This window comes from Nilaparvata lugens, chromosome X (genome assembly GCF_014356525.2).
Source record: "Nilaparvata lugens isolate BPH chromosome X, ASM1435652v1, whole genome shotgun sequence".
In the NCBI taxonomy this organism is placed as follows: domain Eukaryota; kingdom Metazoa; phylum Arthropoda; class Insecta; order Hemiptera; family Delphacidae; genus Nilaparvata; species Nilaparvata lugens.
Window position 1 is genome coordinate 99,304,073 of NC_052518.1, and position 24,468 is coordinate 99,328,540.

The window sequence follows — 24,468 nt, forward strand, 5'->3', positions numbered from 1 at the left end:
GCGTTTACCATTGTCAAAAAATTAAAGAATAAATAAAAATTGATCCAGTGATGATCATACTTCAACCATATCTATGTAGCTTCGTATGATCAGAATTATGATTTTTATAAAAATTATAATTATACTAAACGTTTCTTCCATTATATTTCTTATAAACTGAATTTAAAGTTTTACTTGGAGTGATTATGATTTTAAATCAATTGTGAATGAGTAATGAGATGAAATGATCATATAATCTAAAATGCATGCGCTTGGCGGGAATCGAACCCATGATAGTGCCTATCAATGCATCATAAGTGACAGTCCGGCTGATCCACAACTAGTGCATTTTTGTACGCACACGATTGGATTGTAAAAGGTATTAGTGAGTGTTATGATTGTGTTGAATAACTTATAATCTAATAGTAATAACAAATACAGCGGGTCCAAAAAATGTATACACTCTTTGACAGTGAATATCTTGGTAACTCATAAGCAGGACGTTTGAAACCGCCGAACATAGCCTGAGCGACGTATTTTGAAACATGTATCTCCCAATTTTGAAAAATATGTCCATTTCAAGCCGGCATCGGCAGGCATGGGCCATGCGTCGACGGCGCTACACAATACGCATCGCCAATGCAACGGTTTCCAACGTAGACGTCGCTCCGCTCCTTATCTCGGGCAGCGCATGCGCTCTGAGCTCAACATTAACGCTCGACCACAGCTCAAACTGTGATAAAAACGTATACAAAAAGAATAAAAAATAATATATTTTGTTGTGAACTGTTTATAGCTTGCGTATTAATAAAACACATCGCCCGAAGACGTCACTCAATCTACTTTAGGGCTGTCTGAAACGACCCAAGTTTAAGGCGGTCTGAAAGGTTCTAAATTTATGGCGGTCTGAAACGATCTAAGTTTACGGCGGTCTGAAACGTCCTAAGTTTATGGCGGTCTGAAAGGTTCTAAATTTATGGCGGTCTGAAACGATCTAAGTTTACGGCGGTCTGAAACGTCCTAAGTTTATGGTGGTCTGAAAGGTTCTAAATTTATGGCGGTCTGAAACAACCTGAGTTTATGGCGGTCTGAAACATCCTAAGTTTACGGCGGTCTGAAACGTCCCAAGTTTACTGTGTTCTGAAACTACTCAAGTTTGCGGCGGTCTGAACCGGCCGTTTCCAAGCGGGCACCTCATACTACACTACCTTTTCACAAAACATAGAACTACAATAATACCAAGTAAGATTCATAGGTGTACGTTATTTTGTTCAGTTTACATTCACTGTCAAAGAGTGTATGAAACCAGTTACACACACAAACATAGTTTTTGGACGTTCGATTTTCTGCCGTCCTTATGAAAACGAGGTTAAACGAAACTTGGCTAACACATGAGCATATCATCTGTTTGCCAAGTTATGTTTAATCTGATAGAATTTATAATTCTTTAGTCCTTACAAAATCTACCAGATAAACGGAACTTGGTAAACTCATGAACACATCATCTGTTTGCCAAGTTATGTTTAATGTGAATTTATAAATCTTTAGCCCTTACGAAATCTACCAGATTAAACGGAACTTGGCAAACAAATGATATGCTCATGTGTTAGCCAAGTTTCGTTTAACCTCGTAGATTTCATAAGGACGGCAGAAATTCCGTTTCATACCTGTACGTTATTTTGTTCAGTTTACATTCACTGTGAAAGAGTGTATAAAACCAGTTACACACACAAACATAGTTTTTGGACGATCGAATTTCTGCCGTCCTTATGAAATCTACGAGGTTAAACAAACTTGGCTAACACATGAGCATACCATCTCTTAGACAAGCTATGTTTAATCTGATAGAATTTATAAGGACGGTAAAAATTGTACGTCCATAAATCGATGTGTGTGTAACTAGTCTTAATGTTTTTGGAACCATCTGTACTTGATAACTAATGATAAAACATTGGTTATAGTCATGAGTCCTTCATATAATGTATTCTACAAACAACTCCTCACGGTGTTTCAAAATTATCCTTCATATTTATATTAATCATTCTATAAAAACTCGACAAAACTTCTCCTCTTGATGTTTCAAAATTATCCTTCATATTCCTGTTGATAATTCTATAAAAAACTTACTGTGAGATCCTGAGAGCTGGATAATTTGGACAAGCTTCAACACTCAACTTGATTCCTCTGGAGCTGCTAGTAGTGGGTGCTAACTCCACCAATCTGATCGAATGAGGCTTTCTGGCAAAGGGCGTTTTAGATGTTTTCACCAATGGTTGCATCTGCCGCTTGTAGCATACTCCACTGTTAACACATTCAAAATTATCAACTATTTATGGAAAAACATGTTCCATATTGTGTCAACTGTCGCTTATAGCATACTCCACTGTTAACACATTCAAAATTATCAACTATTTATGGAAAAACATGTTCCACATTGTGTCAACTGTCGCTTATAGCATACTCCACTGTTAACACATTCAAAATTATCAACTATTTATGGAAAAACATGTTCCACATTGTGTCAACTGTCGCTTATAGCATACTCCACTGTTAACACATTCAAAATTATCAACTATTTATGGAAAAAAAAGTTCCACATTGTGTCAACTGTCGCTTATAGCATACTCCACTGTTAACACATTCAAAATTATCAACTATTTATGGAAAAACATGTTTCACATTGTGTCAACTGTCGCTTATAGCATACTCCACTGTTGGAGACAAATCAAGAGACAATAAATAGATGCATTGCATCAGCTGTGAGTAGGTTACACCATGTGACCCACGAAGCCGCCTAACTTTTTGGCATCAGCTATATAACAATAATAAATTGAATAAGAATGTTTTATGAGGGGGGGGGGAACTTTGATGTCTCATATCTCAAGAACCAGACGTCGTAGGGTACTCAAAGTGGGGTGGAAATTTCCGATCTCACCCTCCTGAACACAATGCACCATATAGCACAGTTGTCCAAACAAATTTTCAAAAAAGTTTTTTGCAAATGTAGACTAATTTGTAAAAGACCATTTCTTTTTCACCTTTCTTAGTTCCATGTTAGCGGCCGGAAAGGGTACTCTTTAAAGCCGGAAAGAAACCTGTTTCTTACGTCAGACGAGAGTCGTCTGCAAACAATGTCTTTCAGATCTACGTAGGGACTAGAAAACAGCTGCTTTCTGTGCAGTGTGGCCAAAATACAATAACATACGTGACTTCATTATCATGTGTTTAAAATAATATTTGTTAAAATAACGAATCTGGCAAAAGTCAACATTCAGTCATTAAAACGGGCTCAAATAATAATGTTATCTTAACGAAAATAAACGGAACCTTATGAAGTGAATTAGGAATCTTATTTTGAAATATAAGATCCTACAGTTAAATATGTGGATTTGAAAAATAGTCATTCTTCAGAGCACCTCTATTAAATACGATTCGGACCGGTTTCTAGGAGACTTATTAAATATAGAGATCGATTAAAGCTATAGATTTAATAGTCCTTCAGACCTATATAAAATTTATAGGGTTGATGATCCATTAGATTTAATAAGTGTCCTAGAAACCGGGTGTAGACACAAAATTATAGCAAGTAAAGCACACTCACCAATACAATTTTGACCGTTCAACAAGTGCATATGATTCTCCATCACCAATAAAGCCGCCACATGAAGCACAACAAAAGCACTCGGGATGGAACTTATGATCACCTGCTACCATTACCGGCCCTGTAATAATCTGACAAAACAAACTAATTTGAAGCAACATTTCCAAACTCATTGAAACCAAGCTCATCTTGACACTTTAACCGAAACACCGGTCTGTGAGACCAAAGGCAAAATTATTTTTTCTATAGTGGCAAAATTGTGAATCAGAAATTGCTGCCCGCTCTAATACCATCTCCCCCACTATTATTCCTCAACATTCTTCAACAATGCTCGTCAGTCCCCAACTCACGGTTATCAAGTAAACATCAATCTATTGAAAACGTACCGGTCTCAGCTACCGGATCTTTCGGATAACGTTCATTTTTCACCGGTCTAGAATACCGGATGTTTCGACTAACAGATATTTTGAGCGTTCAATTTTTTTCTAATGTTTTTCTCTTCATTATTTCGGTAGTTTATTGACATGTTTTATTTGGAAAACTAATTTTTGTAATTTAGAAAACGTTGGTTTAGAAAAATTGATGACAATTGATGAGTTATCAACCATACAAGCCCCAGCCTTTGGAACTTGTATCAATAGGATGCTTCACAATGAAGTGTCACAAAATAAACATTCACTTGACGAAATAGATGATTCCAACACCTATAGTTATTTATGAACTTTTCTTGCTAACTGGAGGCTGAAAACGTTTGCTCAAACAAGTTTTTTGGTAATAATGAAAAACATTATTATTTTCAATGATTACCTTTCAGTTTTGCTATAAAGCCTATGTTGATAAAATATTTCTCCATTATTATTGTTCTGAGTAGTAACTGATAGTATATCTTACACGGATTTTTGTATTGTGTGTGTTATTACATCCAACATCATACATTTATCACATATCAATGTTTCCAAATTTTTGTCTATTCTTCGATCGCTTAATTTGCAACTAAAATCTATATTATACTTTACTATAATTGAAATTTACCAATGAAAAATATTTAAATTCATATTTAGTAGAAAATATATCAAATTTATAACACTTTAAGCAAGGCCCGATCTGTGAGACCGGATGTTTCGGTTTAGGTCAGTTCTGACCATGTTTCGGTTAGAGAGTTAAAATTAATCGAACTGAAATGATACTAATGTATAGCATCTTCATTATCGACATTTGAAGAGCCCAATCCAGAAAGAGGATATACAAAAATAATATAATAAATACAGAGTGGGGCAGAGCTGTATACATCAGTGTATTGCTGCTGATTCAACTAAAGCCACCAGGTTTTGATTTGCCACGCAAACTATGGTCGGCTCTTAACAGGATCCGAACTCAGCATGGAAGATGTGCCTATGCGTTGCACAAGTGGGGAAAGGCTCCAACACCTTTTTGTGAGTGTGGCGCTGTGCAAACCATAAGACACATTGTAGAAGAGTGCACAAGAACAGCTTATGAGGGCAGGCTGGATGACTTCCTGGTAGCTACACCAAATGCAGTGGCATATTTAAATCGACTAGACTTTATTATTTCATTCCTTTCTAATTAATTTTCATTTTTCCCTTTTTTCATTACTGTAATTCTGTATCAAAATCTGATGTATATTTCTTATTTAATTTTTGCATTTTGTATCAGTTTTCGTTCATTTTTTACTTAAAATCTTTGAAGTGTAATATTTATTTTGTCTAAGTTTATTTATCTTTTGTAATTCATTTTTTCCTGTAACTGGGCACCCGCCGAAAAACCTTTGGGTTTGGCAGGACCCTCAACTGTTTGTTTTGTGAATAAAATTTTGATTTGATTTGATATATGTTTATAACTTTTAAAATTTAATTTTTTAATTTGTGTTCCACCTTTTTTCAAACTTGTGACTAAGATGACGTCATTGTTTATGTTTGACTTATGTTAGATAACATAAAGATTTGTGTCGTAGGGCCATACGCTAAAAAAAAACTGATATAATTTTCAAAAAATATAAAAACTACATTTCAATTGAATTGAACCCATTAAAGAATTTTTCCTATGTTAAACGGTTCATTACTTATAACCCTTCCAAACTCGTCAATCGGCTCTGCCCCACCCAGTATATCATGTTAACGATATTGAAGTTTAACATGCCATATTTAGCGCATAAGCAGTAGTTTACGATACTCGTCTAAAGTGCAACTATAAAAAAGATGTTGTTCACTTCTCAACAGCTGTTTCATACGTATCTGTGCAACACAAAAAAGGCAACGAAAATTGTCTACTGTTTATTAAAATTCATCCTTTTATTACAAGCATTCACGTCAGAAATTTTATAAAAAAAAATTACAATAAAATTAAAAATTAACAATATAAACTACATTTCAAACTGAATTGAACCCACTAAAGAATTTTTTCCTATGTTAAACGGTTCATTACTTATATTTTTTTTTATTAATTTTCAATTTTTTAGCGAGGATCACTTAGGGAATGATCACATTGGATGCACGTATGTCCAAGTACATGCGTGGTAACGCATGACCAAGCGCGCAGATAAAAATCAATATCTGGAAAGAACCATATGAACACTCACACTGAACGCGTACACTGGCTGGTGGCGTTGAGTGTGAGCAGCTACAGACTAGTCACAACCTGTTTCTATGGCTCTTTCCACATTTTGTTTATCATCTGCGCGCTTAGTCATGTATCCAATGTGATAATATCCTTATATGAATAAGTAGTTGGGTAAACCAAACATCGATCGACAAGCATAACGAGTTACAAACGAAGAAGCAAAGTACTGGGAAAATTATTTCACAACAAAGCATTCAGTTGATCTATGCCTCTAATTTGTAGCTTCAAGTTATCAAGAAATTAAGTTTGCAGAGTGAATATTGATGTTGTGGAATTTTTTCATAATTGAAGAGACTTGAGATATTTTCAAAAAATCAACTTTATTTTAATAAAATTTATTATTTCACAGGAGCATGCTTTCGTGTGTGCTCACACATTATCAGTTGATATAATAATTTTTATTAAAATAAAGTAGATTTTTTGACAACATTTCAAGTCTCTTCAATAATTATGATCAAGAAATGTCAATAACAAATTGTGCTTCGGTCTGCAGTAAAACAACAGTAATATCCAACAGACCAGAAGAACAATGTATGCATGTTTGACAACTAAATGTCAGCTCCGACAAGATAGATTGAATAAATGATATTTACTTATTACACTGGGTACAAATGTTTGACACGAGGAAAAGCACAACAATCTACACTAATTCAGTTTTGATCATAGAATACTGGTTTTGAAAATATCAAAGTAGTTCTTATTTAAGATGGATATCTACCACAACATAACCTAAGTGTAAGTGTTAAGCTTAGACCAGTTATAGAATAGACACGGCCCATTGTATATTCATACTGAAAGTCGATGAAGCCAACATCTGCTGCCATATCGCCAAATCGTGACGTCAGCATCGGATAGAAAACTTTTCTGTAGAGTTTGTTTACATTGTTTTCCATAGCAGGTTGTGTCGATTCCAGCGGGAGTTTACCATTTTAATGAATAATAATAATAAACATCCTTCTGAAATAGACACAATCTGAAAGTTTTCTATCCGATGCTGACGTCACGATGGGACGATATGGCAGTAGATGTTGGCTTCAGAGGCTAGACTTCCCAGCGTGTCTATTCTATAACTGGTTTAAGTTATTAAGTGTAAACATAACCTACTTTTGGACAATTTCTATCTAAATTTGGGAAAGGAACAGTTTTGTTCATTTTTTGATCATTTATAATTGAGAATGATATTGTATGTATCAATGTATTAAATAAATAAATAAACAAACATTAAATTGAAGAGATTCAAACTTGAGAAATGCACAATCCAGAGCTAGTTTGACAAAAAAGCAAAAGTATTTTCACATACTTCAAAATTAATAGCACATCATTATCAAATAATAAGCTACTATTGATAAGGGAGATTTTTCTTGATCAAATAATGTTGGGACAAAGGTGCTTCTTATGAAATAACTTCACTCACCTGCCCACAATGTTGACAAGATTCGCCGTATTTTGACCAGTAATCGTTTTTGCAAAATAGCATGCCATCTTTCTCGAAGTACCAGTTTGACAAGGCCGCATCGCAGGCTGAGCACCTGTAATCAATAAAACAATATTTATTTTTAACAATTATAATAAAATTAATAGGAATTAAAATAATGTGATTAATTTGATTATACACTGTAATAAAACTTCTATTAATTTATTTGATGAATATCTATAACATCTGCACAACTTTTCAACCGAACAGTCTTAAAAATCTCAATCTAATTTGTTATTTCCCTAAAAATATATATTTATAATAAAAATATTATTTAAAAACAATATTTCAATAAAATTAAATGGGTTTTGATGCCATGTATGACACAATTAAAGCAGTCTTGAAATGCTAAGCAAATACTTGAAAAAATGTTTTTATCAACCTCATAAATATGTTTAATAAAAAAGGCTTGAAATGCTTGTCAAGCACTTGAAAAGCCCAATGAAATCTTTTTATTACCCTGATCTATATCTTACAATTAAAACAGTCTTGAAAATTCTAATTAAGTCATTGAAAAGCTTAGTCAAAAATTGTTATTTCCTTAACCAATCATCAATTATATGGTTTATACTACCTCCAACATTATAGAATCCCTGTTCAAGTCTATTGTTTGAGACTGTTGAAGACTATCCCTATAAAGACTTTACAATTGGTTTGTGCCAAAGCAAAATCCTATATGTGAACATGGTATTTGCAGATCATTTATATTTATCTATTGCCATAATCAGGTTCATATAGTTATCATTATCAAATCATAAAATTAACTACTGAGATTCCTCCCTCACGTAATACAAATAATGTTCTCCTATAAGCATAATACTAAGCATCATAAAACTCAATTATTAATGCACGTGATTGAGTACCTGTAAGTTAAATGTATGCTCTTATGAAAAAATACTTTTAAATAATAGTTATTGATTCAAATTCAAATTTATTTATTCAAGTAAGTTACAATACATTCTGGTTTATACACGAATCAAATGATTGAGGATCAAATTATAACTTCAACACTAAATATCTATAGTTAGTCCAATAAATAGTACATCAATAAAATCCATGATATCATGACTTACAAAATATACTAGGCTATTTATAATTTTTCGACAGAGAATTACAATAAAGAGTACATAAATAAAATTCATGATACCATAACTTACAAATATTCTATTTATAATTTTTCAACAGAGAATTGTAATAGTTGCCAGCTAATTTCAGATATTAACTGAACATTACTCATAAAAGAAGTAGCACGTTTTTCAACACATTATAAAGTCGAATAAGTAAGTTTTTGTGAGTTTATTCACAAACAGTTTATGAGAATATTTAGTGCATGTGTTGGAATATGGGCAATTTCCCATATTCCATTTAATTTCCCACCTGAAACATTCGGTATGCCATTCTTGATCCAAAGCATCGATGAATTCATCATCGTCATCCAGGAGATTCAAACAGCCAGCACATACTGCCGGGGTATACGACTGCCCGTCATCTGCAAAATTGACAAAAAATTGTGTTGGACAAAACTAAGTTGAAATTCAACAAATGTAATTTACCAGAGGTAGCCCAAAATATTTATTTATTTATTTATACGTAGATACAATAACAAATCATATAAATATGATTGGGAAGGAACAACAGGCTAGGCCCAAAACTATTCCATTCCTAAATTTTGATAGGCCTACATGTCCAAAAAATAGGTTATGTTTCTTCTGTAAGAAGTTCAAGCTCAACTTTCGTCCAAAAATAAATATGAGATGCAAATTTTAAATTTAGAAAAATTAAAACACCAAATTATAGTTAAATATTACACTTAATTATCACTGCACATTGTATTAATTAAGTTATTTTATGAATTTGAAAGCCAAAAATACACACAAATTCTCACTAAGAACAGCTTATATCTATGTAACTTTTGGCCAATGACTCAAACCTATTTGGCAATGACTCACATAATAGATTGGTAGTTGATCCACTGTAAGCAGATTAATTCTATTAAACAAACAGGTAAACAAAATAAACAGGTAAATCGTGCATAATTATAATTTATTGTTCAGGGCCGTTTGCAGAGTACTGAATTTGATCAGCTGGTGGCTTAAACTCAGAATGAACCACATTATGACGAACGAGACTTGATATGGGATTGAATCCAGTTTAAAATGAAATCTAGTTTAAGCTGTCCCTGTGCAAACGGCACTAAAGTCTGCCAAAATAATAAACAGACATTTACGGCGTACACTGGGCTCCAGTCCAACCTAATCCTAGAGCACAATGCAATATCAGATCATTACTGATCCTCTCAATACGCCGTTTACAAGGCCAGCTTTAAAAACAACCTCATATAAAATAGAATTAACAACTAGGAAGTACATTTAGCTAAAGTATGTAAAAATAATAATTGTGATGTTCTCGTTCTATTTATTGTCTAGATTGCATGCTGCACATATTTGTAATACTTCCCGAACACGTTTCAACATTGCAAAAGTTAAAATATAAAATTAAAAATCTAATTTGTCGAAAATCTGTTACGCGAATACTCCCAAGGGTATGATCACATTGAATGCGTATATGTGCAAGTGCACGCTTGGCTATGCAGCAGATGAGAAACAAACTATGAATAGAGCAATAGGAACACTCACACTGTACGCAAGCATTTACTGTTAGCGTTCACCAGTTGCCATATGCAAGTCACAACGTGCTTCAATGGCACTTTGGATTTTGTTTTTCAGCTCATGCATAATCTTGACGTACACTTGCACATATAAGTATTCAATGTGATCACACCCTTATGAGTAGGTTAGTGTAGAAAGGAAATTCAAAATCGTCATACTTGTCCGTAGAGAATAGGCTAGGATGATGAAAAAAATTCTAACCTTTTGGGTTTTAGTACAGTCGATAAACAGATCAAATTTCCTCAACCCCTTTTTCCCTTCCCAATATTTTCAATGAATGTTAGTTAACAGAATTAAGTTGCATGTTATCCCATTATTATTAATATTAATCATTGAACACTCGGTCTCTGCACTCAGGTTTTTTCGAACCTTGTAGTGACTTCCCGTTTAATATATTCATATTTCATCCTATTTTATGGCATTTCATTTTTTTTGTAACTTATTTTACTTGAAACCACTGTCATTTAATTATGTTTTTGGGAAAAATAAAGATTTGAGATTTGAAATTAAGAACCTGAAATATGAATAAAACACTGTACGCCGGACAATGTCCCCATTGCTATCTATAAAAAATAGGATAGAATTCTCGGGATCTTGTTATAGACCTTGACAAAAATTCATCACCATCCGTCCATTCTGTATTTCAGGTTATGAAAATAAATTGCATCACTACCATGGTTACTTTAGCAAAAAGCTTACAATAACCAATATTTTATTATTCACTACTCTTTTTTCAATTAGGATATTCATCAAACATATTAATTTGTTTCTTTCAATCGAAAGGTTAGATTAGATTCAAACATTTTCCAACAACTATTTATTCCTAAATCAAGACACGTTAAGTGATTTCTCACTATCAATAATAAAATTAATTTAATTAATATTGAATTTAAGTACATGTAATCATTTGTGAAGTTTTCATCATAAGAAAATATCAAGTTTTGATTGAAAACATAATTGAAATGAAACACTGATAACCTATACCCGACAACCATACTGCAATCTTGGTGTCAAAATACTTTTAACATTATTATCTTCAATACTAACCATTATTCGATGCACTTTCCATTCTCATACTTTTCTTCTTCATATTACAAATAATCCAATTGTGAAATAATTAAATCCATAATCAAAGTAAAGTAAACGACAAGACAAAATCCACCATTCTTTTCACGAACAGGCACTCTGTCTCTGTCTCTGTCACTATCATCGTTGTGTCATCTGTCTTTCTTTTTCTGACTGACTCCTGGCACAATCTGCACACGCGTAGTAATTTCTCGGGAGAGAACGTGTATGCGGCAATGACAAATCAATGCCTCGTCGATAGTGAACTATTGGTAGCGTGTAACGAGATGGTCTCTAAATTCAAAGATTTCAGGAAGCAACTAGAAGCCATCTCGCTAGGTGCTTTCTATATAAAACACTTCTTCATGATAAACATACAACAAAACCTAACCAATACTAGAAAAAATAATATACTAGCAAAATAATACATTAAAAAATAAGATTTTAAATAATATAATAATTTTATTATTGTGAATTAGTTTTTTTCCGATCACCGGAAATAGTTTGATAGGAGTCGATCTCGATAGTGAAACAATCGAATACTACAACAATGAAGAAAGAGTTGTAAGCGGGACAGTCATTTTTACGCCTCCAAATTTTACTTTTTCTGAATAATATTGAGTTAAATTAGGGAAGTTGATCCATTAATTCATTTTATGAGAAATTTTTCCGTTGTGTGAATTTTTCCTTCTTACTATCAACTAGTTTTTCGAATTGAGTTACCAAAATGCTCCCGGCGTCACCCACATCTAAGGAATATCTGTCAACTGTAACAACATCTTCTCCTGATAAATATGAAATAATGGGTAAGATAACAGAGGGTGCTTATGGAATGATTCTTAAAGCCTATAATAAAGAAGATAAAAATGCAGGGTTTTTCGCAATAAAAACGAATCGCCACAAAGGATACGAAGGAGTTGTCACAGTCAATGATTATATTGAAGTAAAAGCTCTGATGAAACTGAAGAATGAAAGAAACATAGTGCGTCTGATCGAATTAGTGCAGGATGAAGAAAGATTCGGTATGGTCTTGGAGCTTTGCAAAACAGATATTGGAGATATTTTGCATAACAGAAGAATTCCATTGCCAATGTGTGATATAAAACTCATCCTCAAAGAAATACTGACCGGAGTCCGTGCTATTCACAGACAAAACATCTTTCATCGGGATATAAAGCCACAAAACATACTTCTTTCTTTGGATGGCACTGTGAAAATCACAGATTTTGGAAATTCAATGGATAAAGGTATGGAAGAATACGATCCGAATTGTTGTACAATATGGTATAAAAGCCCTGAACTTTGCTTTGGCCATACACATTATAATGAGAAGATAGATATCTGGAGTGTCGGATGTTTGGCAGTGGAGTGTTGGAAACGTACCATCTTCTTCCGTGGAGAAGATGACATGACCCACATGGAAAAGGTCTCCGAAGTGTGTGGATTCTGCGACGAGTCCGAATGGCCTGAAGTGAAAGAATTCCCCAACTACGCGCAAATGAGTGAGGCATTCGGCAGCAAATTCAAGGAGAATAAACTTGAGACCTGTCTAATACATTTGACACGTCACACGGGAGCAGCCAAGTTTTTGTGCAAATTGATCAAGCTGACCCCGTCAAAACGACTGACCGCTGCTGAAGCACTTGACGACCCTTTCTTCCAGTCTGTACCGGCACCGTCCAATGATCTCTCCAATGTTATCGCCGCCCTCAACAACCTGCAACTCCCAGGCGTCGAATAGAGGTTGGTAAAATTAATGTGTACTCATAACATTATTAGGAGAATGAGCTGTTCAAGATGAGTGAATGTGAGAATGATTGGTTGCTAAATGCTATAGTGAGGTCCACGTTATAATTACAGTATTTGATCAACTTTGGTTTTGCTATCCTTGTCTATCATTCGACAAATCCGGTGGTACTATCCATTTCTAGGTCCAAAACGATGCCAATTATGTTTTCGACAGTGTAGAAATATAATTAATTAATTCAGAGAATCGGCATCGCTATTTTTCTATCTTCATCCACTGTCATTATAACGTGGACCTTACTTTTATAATGTTTTCTTTCTTTTTCTTTTCTCCACTTCTCCAGGATTTAAAAACGAATTTTAGTGATAGGCTATTCATTCCTACAAGAGTATTGTATACTATTGTATTGTATAAGAGTATTGAATATTACAATAATTCATATTTACCATCCAAAATCACACAACTTGAAAATGAAAAGTAACTGAAATTAATGAAAATGAGATTAATTAACTGATACATTTATTTGGAGATTATGCTGATGTATTGCTGCATACCCGGCCTTATCACAATTTACTTGAAACCAAAAATTCTAATAAATTTGCATATTACACTCTGTATATTAATTTCTTCTGTAAAAAGATACCTATTATGTTGTTAATTCCACTATAATAGTGTATACCTGACTTTACTACCATTAACTTAAGACCAAAAATTAGGATAAGTTAAACGTTCTACATATATTACACATATCACTTTTCAAGAATTATCTTGTCAGTAGCAGATGACTTTGGAATGGTTGATGGAATAGGAATTGAAAGGATTCTTATTTACTGAAATTCAAGCATTAAATGTGATTCAAAAGTTTATCATAAATCTATTCAAGCTATTGTGTTTTTATTACCTCACTCAATGAAGCAAATCAGAACGATTTCCCGAAAGAACTTCTTTCGATTTTCGTTCATCACAACTATCAATGAAACTTATATCTATTCACTCATCTACTATAAATTATTGACTGTTCATGATTTTTCAAGTCAAATGTTTTTCTCATTTTCCAGATGCATTCCTGTTTTCGTTGATATTATCTGGACTACCTACCGTTTTCAAGTTTGACACCATCATCTATAGAATTAAGTACACCTACCAGACTTCAAGTGTCACACAGCAATAATTGAGAGCAATTTCAAAGGTATGTTTTATTTCACATCCGTACAAATATTAACTTTCTTGCCTAGGGTTACTCGAGTTTACATAAAAATTAAAAATGAAAGTACCCATTTTTAATACCTATATATTTTTATCATTCACAAGTGAATCACTTGGAAACGGTTTTAAAGCTGGGGAACATTTTGTGAATATATATTTACAAAAAGGTACTTTGATTTTTAAATTTTATGTACATACATAAGTATGATATGGCTATGTAATCGGGCCCTCAACATAAGTAACAATTATTTAAATTACATACAATATAAATATTTCAAAATATTAATCCGCTGAAGCAATAAACGCAGTTTAAATATATGTTTCATACATAAAATTGAAACTAGTTTTTCAGATATCATCTCATACACGTGACTGTTTGAATTAAATTGACAAATGTTATTTTCCTAACATCAAATCTCATTTTTGTTGAATTAATTGAAAATGATTTTTATTCTTTTTCAGACTGGACAATTTCATAAAGTTCCTACATCGAACATAATTTTAAGCATAATTAAACCTATTGAAATTGAAAATTGTAAATTAAGAGTTTTTTAAATGTTAAATTTCCAAAATCTTGTTCGTACAGTTCAATACCATACATTATTTTTGATATTAGTGACTAAGACAATGGACAAAATTATTATTACCTACATGGAGAATATAGTGTTATGATAATTATTGCCGTGTGATACCAGTGACTTTCTGTGATTTAGATATGATTACCAAGAAGATAATTATTAGAAGATTGTTACCTAGATGGAGGAGATAGTGTTGTGATATTACCATGGGTTGCCAGTAGATTTCTGTGATCTACATGTTATATAAGAGAGAAATGAGTTAAAAGATCTGGAACTATAATAAAGTGATTATAGTGTGTAGTGTGATGGTTTATAGTATAGAAAAAGAAGTGTTATATGCGGTAGGTAGTGGATATTTATAATAGTTTTGTTGTTTATTTGAGTTCATGTTCTTTGTTTGTTTTCTGGAGTTATTTAAAATAACTCAAAATTTGTTTTTTGTTACATTTGAAATGAATTAAGTTAGATGAACGTTCGTGAAAAGTTCCTATCAATAATTCAGAAATTTGTTCAAGATAAAATAACAAAATTTGTACTTTGTTGCTTTTGAAATCAATTGAGGTGGCTGAACTTTGTACTTTGTTGCTTTTCAAATTAATTATGTTAGATGAATTACGTTCCTGAAAAGGGTTACTACCAAAATATCTGTTATAAAATAACAAAATTTGTTCTTTGTTGCATTCGAAATGAATTAAGTTAGATGAAAAGGGTTGCTACTAAAAAATCAGAAATTTGTTCAATATAAATAATGAAATTGTAATAAGAGTTGGTAGTAAACCGTGATAAGGTGAATTAGTTTAATAATAAGTTCAATATCTCTTTGAGTTCTTGTTCTACTGTTTTCTTGAGTTGATTTGTTTAAAATAATATGTTCAATATTTCTTTGAGTTCTTGTTCTACTGTTTTCTTGAGTTGATTTGTTTAAAATAATATGTTCAATATTTCTTTGAGTTCTTGTTCTACTGTTTTCTTGAGTTGATTTGTTTAAAATAATATGTTCAATATATCTTTGAGTTCTTGTTCTACTGTTTTCTTGAGTTGATTTGTTTAAAATAATATGTTCAATATTACTTTGAGTTCTTGTTCTACTGTTTTCTTGAGTTAATTTGTTTAAAATAATATTTTCAATATTTCTTTGAGTTCTTGTTCTACTATTTTCTTGAGTTGATTTGTTTAAAATAATATGTTTAATATTTCTTTGAGTTCTTGTTCTACTGTTTTCTTGAGTTGATTTGTTTAAAATAATATGTTCAATATTTCTTTGAGTTCTTGTTCTACTGTTTTCTTGAGTCAATTTGTTTAAAATAATATGTTCAATATTTCTTTGAGTTCTTGTTCTACTGTTTTCTTGAGTTGATTTGTTTAAAATAATATGTTCAATATTTCTTTGAGTTCTTGTTCTACAGTTTTCTTGAGTTAATTTGTTTAAAATAATATGTTCAATATTTCTTTGAGTTCTTGTTCTACTGTATTCTTGAGTTAATTTGTTTAAAATAATATGTTTAATTTTTCTTTGAGTTCTTGTTCTACTGTATTCTTGAGTTAATTTGTTTAAAATAATAAGTTCCAATATTTCTTTGAGTTCTTGTTCTACTGTTTTCTTGAGTTAATTTTCTTGTTCTACTGTTTTCTTGAGTTAATTTGTTTTTCAAACGTGTTCTATGTTGCATTTAAAATCAATTAGTTGAATCTTGTTAAAGAGTTTTTTCACCAATAAAAATACTAAAAAAATAATATGTGTGTTGAAGTTTGGATCATTCATCAATCCTTGTATTAATTTTGCATGTAGACTTAATAATTTTGATACATCTTATTGTACTATCCAATTGCGACTGATGGCCGTGCTCTATTAGCTAAAATAACATTTTATTCATTAAATGTTATTGCTATAGCTGGTTGCTATTGCATTAGTTGCTATAGCTTCTATATATAGTCAACATAATCATACATAGATTATGTCATCCATCCATTAAGTTTTATAAGTCATGTTATCTGAATTAACAATTATCTATCAGCCCCCATCAATATATTATTATTATTGATGTAGTTTTCCATGACGAAAGACTATATAATAACTTTGTCATAGTTTAGTCACTGTGTATCTTTATAAATATAAAAAAAACTTTTTATGTTGTAATGAGGAAGAATGTCTTACACTCCTCTTCAGGAGGAGCTTATTTATCAGCCTGCAGATTTTATGATAAAAAGTAAGTGTTTTAAAATACAGAGTGACACAGAATAATGGGAACTTTTAAAAACGCCATAAAACATTAGTGGGAAGGGCAAAATGATTTTATTCAAACAAATGTAAAGTTCAAGACTTGCCATTTGAGAATTATTAATAACATCCATCACTTTTTGACAATTACTTCTTCAAGATGGCTTCCTCCTGAACATTTGAAGAATTAGCTAGGAAATTAGGTGGATGTACAATGTTTAGTACATTAGATGCTAATCAGGCATTTTACCAATTGAAACTTAGTGATGAAAGTAGTAAATATACAACATTCAATTCAAAATATGGTAGATTCTGTTTTTTGAGAATGCCTTATGGAGTATCTGTAGCATCAGAAGTGTTTCATAGATGTTTTTCTAAAATATTTGGTGATATTCCTGGTGTATCCATTTTCATTGATGATTTGATTATCTATGCCAAATCTGAGCAAGAACATGATAAAATATTGCAAGTTGTATTGCAAAAAGCTCGAGACTATAATGTAACATTCAATCCAAACAAATGTAAATTTAAATTGCAACAAGTAAATTACACGGGGCACTTAATATCAAAAGATGGTGTGAAAATAGATGATAGGAAAATCAAGGCTATTATTGAAATGAAAAAACCAACTAATGTGAATTCTTTGGAAACATTTTTGAGTATGATAACCTATATTTCCAAATTTATCCCGAATTTGTCAAACATAACTCCATATTATGACAGAATACACTCTTGAAATCTGTGTTGACGATTCCTCATTGATTGCTGCAGCATTTGCGTTTCCTGGTCCCATGATCTGTCCATCTGCGATTTTCTGTTTGTGGAGCTATCTCGCAGATCAATCGTTTTCACAACTTGACCAATAACTGTGGTTGAATCATAACAGACAATTCAAATGAAATTAACAATATCCCAGCTGAAATGTTGCAGCAATCGTTCAGGAATCGTCAACACAGATTTCAAGAGTGTATTCGTGCAGGAGGAAACCATCTTAGATAAGTAATTGTCGAAAAGTGATAGATGTTATTAATAATTCTCAAATGGCAAGTCTTGAACTTTACATTAGTTTGAATAAAATCATCTTTGCCCTTCCCACATGTCATACATGACATCAAAACCTATTCAATTTTTGAAATATTATTTTGTGAATTGGAGATCTGGTCGCGGATTTAATTATTAAATATAATTGATAAAGCGAGAAGATCTCCAATGTACAAAAATGAAACGTGTGTTTTATCACGTTTCGTGAAAGCAATATTATGGTTTTTAGCTCCATGCAATACAAACAAGCGTGAGTTGACTTTTGGTCTGTGAATCAAGGCTGCATGTGTTTTTCACATAAATAGATTTTGAATTTTTCTTTCGAGGCCCGTATTACTTGAACCGTTTGGGAAGTTAGTTGTTGAGTTAAAACATTGGTTCCCTACAAGATTCAAATCCTGAAAATACAATTATGTAGGTTTAAACTGCCCGGAAAAGTTTTCTTGAGTTAATTTGTTTAAAATAATATGTTCAATATTTCAAGGCTTTTAGCCTTGTACACACGTCCGTACAGATTCGCGCGAACAATCGTATGAACACATGCCTCGGCATTCACTGTACGTCCTTGTGGACGCGTTCCACGTATGCCTCGGCATTCAAAAAGCTATCTGATTTGCAGACGACAGGAAGACATGGTAGATGTAAATTTCCACATCATGACAACAATGGCGTCATTCCATCATTGAAGATAATATTATTACAAAATGCAGCTGTGTAATTTATTTTAATGACTTGTATAATAAAATCAAAAATAAAACCTTACAAACAATGTTGGTGGGTTGAACGATAGTAGGTTGAAGTAAGGAAATAGATTGCTACATGACATAAGATATAAGATTGACAATTCAAACTTTATTGGGATGTCAAAAAATTATTTTGTTAATATACTGAATCTAATTCAACTAGTTATTCAAACAAATGATACCATTATGAGGAAAGCAATAACTTTACAAGAATGATTGGCCCTAACTTCGAGATTCTTGGCATTAGGCGATTCATTTGTTGGTTTCCAATATCTATTCTGAATGTCAAAAAAGAAAATTTCTACAATAATTCCAGAAGTTTTGATGACCTAACCAAAGCACTTAACACTGTCCCACAAAATTGACAGTCTTCTTTAACGAAATTAGCCATAAATTGAATCAAATACTAAATTGCTGTCCATTTTAAACTAACTCTGCTCATACACATGACAAAACAAGATTCTCCAAAAGATTAGCTTCAAGATTTACCAAGGAATACTTGTTCAAAGCTTGAATAAATCTCACTATAGATAGCCTAGCTATTTAAAACGTATAATATCATATTGAAGATTACAATTTTAATTACCAACTCTGATTGATATAATAAAACAAACTCAAGATGATTTGATAGCCACAGTAAAATATGTGAGCTATACTTTTTTGTAGGAACCCTGTAGAGAAGCTATTTTCACTTGAATTATACAGTTCTGAATTTGTTAATCATGATACAAATTATATACTCGATGCATGTTTCTATTTAAATATTTGACAATCCACATATCCTACAAAATTACAAAAATCCTACAATTTACAATTAGTTATTAGATCACAATTTGATTTGTCATTCATTAACCTAATTCATTGGGATTAGGTTATGACGCCTTCAATGTTTACGTTTTGCCTCACCCGTATGGCAAAATCGCGTCCACACATACATTCAATGCTCGCCCGAGGCGCCTTTGAGCACGCCAAAATACCGACAGGGTTCCGGTTCGCCCACATGCCTCAGCGAACAGTGTCCACACATGCGAATGCAAGCCCATACACGTATGCTCACCCGAGGCAAACGTACGTGTGTACACCGTTTAACGAGATGGTCCCTAAATTCGAAGATTTCAGGAAGCAACTAGAAGCCATCTCGCTAGGTGCTTTCTATATAAAACACTTCTTCTTGATAAACATACAACAAAACCTAACCAATACTAGAAAAAATAATACATTAAAAAATAAGATTTTAAATAATATAATAATTTTATTATTGTGAATTAGTTTTTTTCCGATCACCGGAAATAGTTTGATAGGAGTCGATCTCGATAGTGAAACAATCGAATACTACAACAATGAAGAAAGAGTTGTAAGCGGGACAGTCATTTTTACGCCTCCAAATTTTACTTTTTCTGAATAATATTGAGTTAAATTAGGGAAGTTGATCCATTAATTCATTTTATGAGAAATTTTTCCGTTGTGTGAATTTTTCCTTCTTACTATCAACTAGTTTTTCGAATTGAGTTACCAAAATGCTCCCGGCGTCACCCACATCTAAGGAATATCTGTCAACTGTAACAACATCTTCTCCTGATAAATATGAAATAATGGGTAAGATAACAGAGGGTGCTTATGGAATGATTCTTAAAGCCTATAATAAAGAAGATAAAGATGCAGGGTTTTTCGCAATAAAAACGAATCGCCACAAAGGATACGAAGGAGTTGTCACAGTCAATGATTATATTGAAGTAAAAGCTCTGATGAAACTGAAGAATGAAAGAAACATAGTGCATCTGATCGAATTAGTGCAGGATGAAGAAAGATTCGGTATGGTCTTGGAGCTTTGCAAAGCAGATATTGGAGATATTTTGCATAACAGAAGAATTTCATTGCCAATGTGTGATATAAAACTCATCCTCAAAGAAATACTGACCGGAGTCCGTGCTATTCACAGACAAAACATCTTTCATCGGGATATAAAGCCACAAAACATACTTCTTTCTTTGGATGGCACTGTGAAAATCACAGATTTTGGAAATTCAATGGATAAAGGTATGGAAGAATACGATCCGAATTGTTGTACAATATGGTATAAAAGCCCTGAACTTTGCTTTGGCCATACACATTATAATGAGAAGATAGATATCTGGAGTGTCGGATGTTTGGCAGTGGAGTGTTGGAAACGTACCATCTTCTTCCGTGGAGAAGATGACATGACCCACATGGAAAAGGTCTCCGAAGTGTGTGGATTCTGCGACGAGTCCGAATGGCCTGAAGTGAAAGAATTCCCCAACTACGCGCAAATGAGTGAGGCATTCGGCAGCAAATTCAAGGAGAATAAACTTGAGACCTGTCTAATACATTTGACACGTCACACGGGAGCAGCCAAGTTTTTGTGCAAATTGATCAAGCTGACCCCGTCAAAACGACTGACCGCTGCTGAAGCACTTGACGACCCTTTCTTCCAGTCTGTACCGGCACCGTCCAATGATCTCTCCAATGTTATCGCCGCCCTCAACAACCTGCAACTCCCAGGCATCGAATAGAGGTTGGTAAAATTAATGTGTACTCATAACATTAGGAGAATGAGCTGTTCAAGATGAGTGAATGTGAGAATGATTGGTTGCTAAATGCTATAGTGAGGTCCACGTTATAATTACAGTATTTGATCAACTTTGGTTTTGCTATCCTTGTCTATCATTCGACAAATCCGGTGGTACTATCCATTTCTAGGTCCAAAACGATGCCAATTATGTTTTCGACAGTGTAGAAATATAATTAATTAATTCAGAGAATCGGCATCGCTATTTTTCTATCTTCATCCACTGTCATTATAACGTGGACCTTACTTTTATAATGTTTTCTTTCTTTTTCTTTTCTCCACTTCTCCAGGATTTAAAAACGAATTTTAGTGATAGGCTATTCATTCCTACAAGAGTATTGTATACTTTCAGCATGTAGTATTCGTTATTCCTAATTCACAAATTTTTCCTGATAATACCAGTATTCAATAATAATTATTGTCCATTGTTTAATTATTACTTAATACATTTTTTATTCATTATTTTGATCTTGCTGAGCTGTGTATATTTTTGTTATCTCATTGTGAATTGGAATAAATAAAATTTAAATTTGAATATTACAATAATTCATATTTACCATCCAAAATCACACAACTTGAAAATGAAAAGTAACTGAAATTAATGAAAATGAGATTAATTAACTGATACATTTATTTGGAGATTATGCTGATGTATTGCTGCATACCCGGCCTTATCACAATTTACTTGAAACCAAAAATTCTAATAAATTTGCATATTACACTCTGTATATTAATTTCTTCTGTAAAAAGATACCTATTATGTTGTTAATTCCACTATAATAGTGTATACCTGACTTTACTACCATTAACTTAAGACCAAAAATTAGGATAAGTTAAACGTTCTACATATATTACACATATCACTTTTCAAGAATTATCTTGTCAGTAGCAGATGACTTTGGAATGGTTGATGGAATAGGAATTGAAAGGATTCTTATTTACTGAAATTCAAGCATTAAATGTGATTCAAAAGTTTATCATAAATCTATTCAAGCTATTGTGTTTTTATTACCTCACTCAATGAAGCAAATCAGAACGATTTCCCGAAAGAACTTCTTTCGATTTTCGTTCATCACAACTATCAATGAAACTTATATCTATTCACTCATCTACTATAAATTATTGACTGTTCATGATTTTTCAAGTCAAATGTTTTTCTCATTTTCCAGATGCATTCCTGTTTTCGTTGATATTATCTAGACTACCTACCGTTTTCAAGTTTGACACCATCATCTATAGAATTAAGTACACCTACCAGACTTCAAGTGTCACACAGCAATAATTGAGAGAAATTTCAAAGGTATGTTTTATTTCACATCCGTACAAATATTAACTTTCTTGCCTAGGGTTACTCGAGTTTACATAAAAATTAAAAATGAAAGTACCCATTTTTAATACCTATATATTTTTATCATTCACAAGTGAATCACTTGGAAACGGTTTTAAAGCTGGGGAACATTTTGTGAATATATATGTTACAAAAAGGTACTTTGATTTTTAAATTTTATGTACATACATAAGTATAATATTGCTATGTAATCGGGCCCTCAACATAAGTAACAATTATTTAAATTACATACAATATAAATATTTCAAAATATTAATCCGCTGAAGCAATAAACGCAGTTTAAATATATGTTTCATACATAAAATTGAAACTAGTTTTTCAGATATCATCTCATACACGTGACTGTTTGAATTAAATTGACAAATGTTATTTTCCTAACATCAAATCTCATTTTTGTTGAATTAATTGAGAAGGATTTTTATTCTTTTTCAGACTGGAGAATTTCATGAAGTTCCTACATCGAACATAATTTTAAACATAATTAAACCTATTGAAATTGAAAATTGTAAATTAAGAGTTTTTTAAATGTTAAATTTCCAAAATCTTGTTCGTACAGTTCAATACCATACATTATTTTTGATATTAGTGACTAAGACAATGGACAAAATTATTATTACCTACATGGAGAATATAGTGTTATGATAATTATTGCCGTGTGATACCAGTGACTTTCTGTGATTTAGATATGATTACCAAGAAGATAATTATTAGAAGATTGTTACCTAGATGGAGGAGATAGTGTTGTGATATTACCATGGGTTGCCAGTAGATTTCTGTGATCTACATGTTATATTAGAGAGAAATGAGTTAAAAGATCTGGAACTATAATAAAGTGATTATAGTGTGTAGTGTGATGGTTTATAGTATAGAAAAAGAAGTGTTATATGCGGTAGGTAGTGGATATTTATAATAGTTTTGTTGTTTATTTGAGTTCATGTTCTTTGTTTGTTTTCTGGAGTTATTTAAAATAAATCAAAATTTGTTTTTTGTTACATTTGAAATGAATTGAGTTAGATGAACGTTCGTGAAACGGGTTGCTGCTAAAAATCAGAAATTTATTCTTTGATGTATTTGAAATCAATAAGTTAGATGAACGTTCGTGAAAAGTTCCTATCAATAATTCAGAAATTTGTTCAAGATAAAATAACAAAATTTGTACTTTGTTGCTTTTGAAATCAATTGAGGTGGCTGAACTTTGTACTTTGTTGCTTTTGAAATTAATTAAGTTAGATGAACGTTCGTGAAAAGTTCCTATCAAAAATTCAGAAATTTGTTCAAGATAAAATAACAAAATTTGTACTTTGTTGCTTTTGAAATCAATTGAGGTGGCTGAACTTTGTACTTTGTTGCTTTTGAAATTAATTAAGTTAGATGAACGTTCGTGAAAAGTTCCTATCAATAATTCAGAAATTTGTTCAAGATAAAATAACAAAATTTGTACTTTGTTGCTTTTGAAATCAATTGAGGTGGCTGAACTTTGTTCTTTGTTGCATTCGAAATCAATTGAGGTGGCTGAAAGTTCCTGAAAAGTGTTCCAAACAAAAGTCAGAAACTATAATAAAGTGATTATATTGT

At 32.3% G+C, this 24,468-nt stretch overlaps 3 protein-coding genes across 5 annotated transcripts in view; 2 read left to right on the top strand and 1 right to left on the bottom strand.

Annotated features, from left to right (window-relative positions):
- LOC111043244 (LIM domain kinase 1) overlaps positions 1-11,573 on the bottom strand; it is a 65,044-nt gene extending 53,471 nt beyond the window's left edge. Inside the window, exons 1-5 of one of the 2 annotated variants that reach the window (XM_022328147.2) lie at positions 11,408-11,573; positions 9,069-9,180; positions 7,632-7,746; positions 3,581-3,711; positions 2,107-2,280 (exon numbers count right to left, since the gene is read on the bottom strand). In XM_022328147.2, the coding sequence (XP_022183839.2) occupies positions 2,107-2,280; positions 3,581-3,711; positions 7,632-7,746; positions 9,069-9,180; positions 11,408-11,450 (575 nt within the window). In that variant the 5' untranslated portion in view covers positions 11,451-11,573. The remainder of the gene's footprint in view (positions 1-2,106; positions 2,281-3,580; positions 3,712-7,631; positions 7,747-9,068; positions 9,181-11,407) is intronic. The other variant, XM_022328148.2, reaches the window with a different exon arrangement.
- Positions 11,574-11,988: 415 nt separating this feature from the next.
- Positions 11,989-15,700, top strand: LOC111043250 (cell division control protein 2 homolog 1-like). Of its 2 annotated transcripts, XR_005573259.1 has the most exons (3): positions 11,989-13,168; positions 14,231-14,361; positions 14,841-15,700. XR_005573259.1 is itself a non-coding variant. In XM_039442810.1 (2 exons), exon 1 carries the CDS (start codon positions 12,153-12,155, stop codon positions 13,164-13,166), a length of 1,014 nt encoding a protein of 337 aa, XP_039298744.1. In that variant the 5' UTR covers positions 11,989-12,152; the 3' UTR covers positions 13,167-13,168; positions 14,841-15,700. The 2 variants fall into 2 exon arrangements, 1 of the variants encoding a protein (XP_039298744.1); XM_039442810.1 differs by lacking the exon at positions 14,231-14,361.
- Positions 15,701-20,311: 4,611 nt separating this feature from the next.
- Positions 20,312-22,845, top strand: LOC120348715 (cell division control protein 2 homolog 1-like). The gene is made up of 2 exons (XM_039442811.1): positions 20,312-21,491; positions 22,715-22,845. The coding sequence occupies exon 1, from the start codon at positions 20,476-20,478 to the stop codon at positions 21,487-21,489; it is 1,014 nt and encodes a 337-aa protein (XP_039298745.1). The 5' UTR covers positions 20,312-20,475; the 3' UTR covers positions 21,490-21,491; positions 22,715-22,845.
- Positions 22,846-24,468: the final 1,623 nt, after the last annotated feature.